The sequence below is a fragment of the Oratosquilla oratoria genome, chromosome 7, assembly GCF_046742065.1.
Source record: "Oratosquilla oratoria isolate Oo_2021 chromosome 7, ASM4674206v1, whole genome shotgun sequence".
Taxonomy (NCBI): Eukaryota; Metazoa; Arthropoda; class Malacostraca; order Stomatopoda; family Squillidae; genus Oratosquilla; species Oratosquilla oratoria.
In genome coordinates, this window is record NC_134783.1 from 84,153,431 (window position 1) to 84,158,430 (window position 5,000).

The window sequence follows — 5,000 nt, forward strand, 5'->3', positions numbered from 1 at the left end:
ACCAAGCAAAATGATATACCTTTAAGACGATTAGAAATAAACAAACAACTAAAAACACGACCCAAAATTCATTGTCATAAACGTTTATAAGATGAACGTGAAAAAAGTTTGATCTATCTTTGCCCCTTATTTGAAGAGTCTAGTTACTACTAGACTCTAGTAGAAGGCAGAAAAAATATAATGAACGTCACTTCTACAGGAAAATAGGTCCAAAATGGGTTAATAATCTTACTATAATTTTTCTTTCTTAAAAAGCAAAATTTCGTCTCAGGCTTGCTCGGTCGTATCTTCCTTTTCAAGGAGGTACTTGATTGCCTACTTGGGGTCGATCAACAAGAAGCCCTAGACTCCGTAGTAGAATTTTATTTATTTATTTATCTATATCTACTGTATTGTTTCTGTGCTTGAGGAGCAGTTTGTAGAAAGAAGGGAAACGCTTTTGCGATAAGAGTACTTTAAACTGCAATGTAATATACTTAGCCTCTTCAGAATGTTGACTATATGAAGAAGAGCGCAGTCATACAAATTTGGTCCCACAATCTGTTGTATAGGATGGATACTCTGATCCCATACAAAGAGGTCTAAGACCCCCATTTTACTTATCTATTTATTTACTCTAGGAGGGGTTGGGTTGGATTAAAAGAGTTAACACACAGGGCTTCCACGGGCTTCACCAGCGCAAACAGTTTAGAGTTCGTTTGAGTAAAAACGATTTCGGTTACAATATTTTGTTTTTTAAATTTCCAAATATCAAATTATCTTTCCGTCGTATATAGCAAGGCTGAATGATGAACTATATTGTAAACCTATACGAATGTTAGACATACTGTTGAAATGATCTTAGAGAAGTCTAGATTTCTGTAAGTGAAGTCATATTCTAGTTGTTCAAATGGAGGTTGAAGGTAGGATGTGGGGTGGTGGGGGTGGAAATGGCCCAGTATGATAACCCATTAAGAGCACTACAAAGTAGTTTTGAGAACTGCAATTACACCTACAAGATACTAAAACTATATTCTTCCTATCATCACTATCATTATCAACATTATCATTTAGATAGTAACCCATATGGGATACTAACTGAATAACCTTTATGAACATTAGCTTAGTGAAACCCCTGCGGACCAGAACCACGCAGCACTTGAATGGAGACTAACCTTCAAGCCTCATTTACACGGGGCAAGTTGAGAGACAAGTCAAGCATGCAAGTTACTTGCAGTGTGTAAACATCTCCTAGACAAAAAGAAAATGGACAACCTGCCCAATTTTTTTTGACACAGCAAATAAGTTGTAATAAGTAACTTGCACGTTTGATTTGCTTCTCAACTTGCTCCGTGTAAACGATGTTTCACTCATAGAGGAATGTTGATCGCTGTCAACTTTGACTCTCTCCTTATTGTACCCTTCCTTCAATCCTTTCCTTACCTCCCATTCGTGGTGACTTTATCCCCAGGGATAGAGGCGTTGGTTAATGGCGACGAAATATAATATACTCGTATAAAACTTGGATCAGACCGATCAAAACGCCCTTGGAGAAATTTATTAAACTCCCATCCGCATTCAAAATAATTTTTTTTGACAGAAATCACCTCGTACAAGGAGTCCTTCTTCAAAAACATTTGACGGAACGTCAACCATAACAACTAAAATGTTAGTCAACTGATCTTGTTTGTGGAATTCCCATGGGCGAGTTGCCTACTTCTCATAACTATTTTTAATACAATTCATTCATTCAATATATTTATTTGTAGTTTAGAAGTTGTATAAACATTAGCCTCGCACCAAATGAACACATGAGAATATTTTGAGAATAACATATGGAAACTATAAAGACAAAATAAATCACTGAACAAGACTGAACACGGTCTCGGGGTTTTCAAATTTTGCAATATAACTTGCTGATAGTCTACGGGCATCCATAACTCCTAAACTTTAATCATTAATTATTATTAGCACACGATATACCTCTATGAATTATATGGATGTAACAATATTTGCTTTATTTTTGATTAATAGGTTTTTGTTTCATGTACAACTTTATCGCCGGTCGAAAGTTGATATCCTGTATATGTTTACCTGCCTTTGTTACAACTCTGAATACGAACACACACACACACACACACACGCACACACACACACACACACACACACACACACACACACACACACACACACATGCCTAAATACGTCTCTGCTCGTTCCACTGTAAGATACTTTCTAAACTTATCATATCCATAACATAGATCAGATCAATGAAGGGCTTGCGGCCGAGCTAGATTAATTTCTTCCTTTCTTTACTATGACTACCGCCACGCTATTCCATCGATCTCCGTGCCACTACCAAGAATCCCACGTGCAAAAGATACCCTTTTCGATAAAGAATAATATATATATATAGGCTATATACGATAAAAAACAATGACAATAAAAATTACCCATAGTAGTCATGTCCAATGTCACTAAATCAACATTTACGCCTCATGCTGGAAGACTGAGAAGTAAAGCTTTTGCCATGAATAAAAATTTTCTTTTATCACTTTTCCCGTGAATTTTTCCGGACTATTTTGCATACATTTACCTCACCAAAACGGCGCTTTATGCTCGTTTTATGCGTCATTTCCACGGGCACAATTTCCCCACCTCCCCTTCCCCCCCCAGTTCCCACAAAACGTCCCACAAAATTTAGGAAAACTAGTTTCCCTCCGTCTATTCCTTGATCTCTTTCCTTCCCTTCCCTTCCCTTCACGTTCACATTGCTACAGACTTTATATCATAGGATTAGATACAGTCTCTGCATTATTGTGCCTCTTGGTATCTATGATTCTACTTAAAACACTCACCTTGCTAGCTTTTTTGTTTTCAGTGCGAGGTAACCAAGCACGAGATTTGACCTAACCCCTGTCTAGATTCTGTTGGAGCTAACGCTAAACCTTTCTAGTCAGAACAGAGGTCTCCCCCTTGGGTAGTTGAGAGTTGAGGACCTGGATGGAATAGTGGAACAGCTGCTGAAAATAAATTAAGCAAATTGAGGACGGAAAAGAATTGGTGCTGCTTACCTCAAACGCTCCACCTGGGGCAGGCTGTGAATAGGGAAGAAGTGTGTTAAGAATAACATTAAAAAGAGAACAAGAAAAGAGGTCTTGCGAGAGCTGTGTACGAAATTCCTTTATCGAGTTCAAGGAGGACCCGAGGGCGAAGGTTACCTTTGGGTACCCGAGGAGAACCTTAAGCTCTGTTGTCATGACAACAGGGCGCGACGCTGAGGTCACGAAGTACACCTTGGTATGTGAATCACATAAGCCAAATAAGGTGTAAGAGGTACATGTTGTGAAACATTTGAACAAAGAATAGGTATGCTACATGAAAATAACTAGGTTCACACAAAACAGCTATAAAAACAAAACTAAATTAATTAAACCAATTTATACAGATTTGAAAATAACTAGGTTCACACAAAACAGCTATAAAAACAAAACTAAATTAATTAAACCAATTTATACAGATTTGGATAAGAAAAAGAAAGGGTTAATGATGCTCATTGTTGCCTCATTTTTCCTGACTGGAAACGAGCAGCTCCATAGTTGTATACAATGGTCTTCTAACCCTTTCATAGGTCTCTTTGGGAAGATATATTGGACTGTTGTCTATAATATCTTAATATGAGTTTCTGTTTCTTATTTGTAGCAGGAAGGGTGCTGCCATTTGTTGTCAGCTCTACATGTACGTAAAGGTGGTGGAAAAATAGATGAAACTGATAGGAGAAGATTTTAGGCCCAGTTCGGAGACCGAATGTCATACCCTCGGGGCTGCACCTCCAGATGAAGGTGCTGCTAGAATTTGAAGACAGGGAGATGCTTCCATTAGACGTCTGTCTCGCAATATTACTTATTCCTGGTTCTAATTCAAAGGAATGCCATAAAGATTTTTTTAGTTGTACAATGAAGATTAAAACACACACACACACACACACACACACACACACACACACACACACACAACTAGGTAAAATACACACACACACATACACACGCAGGATACCTAGGTTGTGTTAAATGGGAAGGGGAATGCTCGTGGATGCCCGAGATGGTTTAATTACAGTGCAAATAGTGAGTATTGAAGAAAAATGGAAGATAATGAAAACAGGCCAGAGAAGTCCCCTGGTGGCAAAGCATCGAAGCGAAACGTAAACACAAATCCAGAGCCATCTACCGGCACAATAGCGAAACAAAATATAAACATGAGCTTTAGATCTCCGTTAGGTACGATTTATTTTTCTTTGTAGACAGTGGCTAAGGACCTTTTTCTGGAATTCCTAGGTACGAGAAAATGATTTTTAGTGAAGTTATAGACATAGAGAGGGAGATGAGACTTATGAAGGAATCATTGAAGCTAGAGACTAATGATCTAAAGAAAGCGAATCATGAAATAAATAAGGAAGTGACTTAAAGAAAGCAAATGCTGAAATAAGTAAGGAGGTAAGTGCATTAAAAAGAGAACTGGCCGAGTTAGAATGTGAAAATGAGAGGTTGAAAAATAATGATACCACTAATAGTGCAACCAAAAAGAGGTTAATGAACAAATAAAAGCAATGACCAAGAAAACTGGGAGAAATATAGGAGAGGATGATTTACAAAATCTCAGGAAAGAATGGAAGAAAGACCAAGAAAATTATAAGATAATTTTTAAGGAAATTGTTCATCAACAAATGCAGGAGAATGCCAAAGATGCATTAGGTAATTAAAGAAAAAGAAAAAAATCTGATAAGAGAGACAGTGGACAAAAAGAAGTGTATAGTAGCATATGATCTAAAGGAAAAACATAGCCATAATTGGTCCCTGAGAGATAAAGAAGGGAAAGAATTGGCAAGAGAATTTCTAAAAGTAGCACAAGACGAAGAACAATAAATAGAAAAGAAAATAAAGGAAGTCTACAGAATAGAAAAATATTCAGAAGGAGGAAGTCGACCCCTAAAGGTCAAATTAAGGTCACAAATGGCAGCGGAA

At 37.5% G+C, this 5,000-nt stretch overlaps 1 protein-coding gene across 3 annotated transcripts in view; it reads right to left on the reverse strand.

The window, feature by feature from the left end:
- LOC143027243 (solute carrier family 2, facilitated glucose transporter member 1-like) overlaps positions 1 to 5,000 on the reverse strand; it is a 439,287-nt gene that overhangs the window by 318,199 nt on the left and 116,088 nt on the right. Inside the window, exon 2 of one of the 3 annotated variants that reach the window (XM_076188497.1) lies at positions 3,054 to 3,077. The exons of the other annotated variants lie outside the window; for them this stretch is intronic. Within the exon in view, the coding sequence (XP_076044612.1) occupies positions 3,054 to 3,077 (24 nt within the window). The remainder of the gene's footprint in view (positions 1 to 3,053; positions 3,078 to 5,000) is intronic. 3 annotated transcript variants of the gene reach the window in all.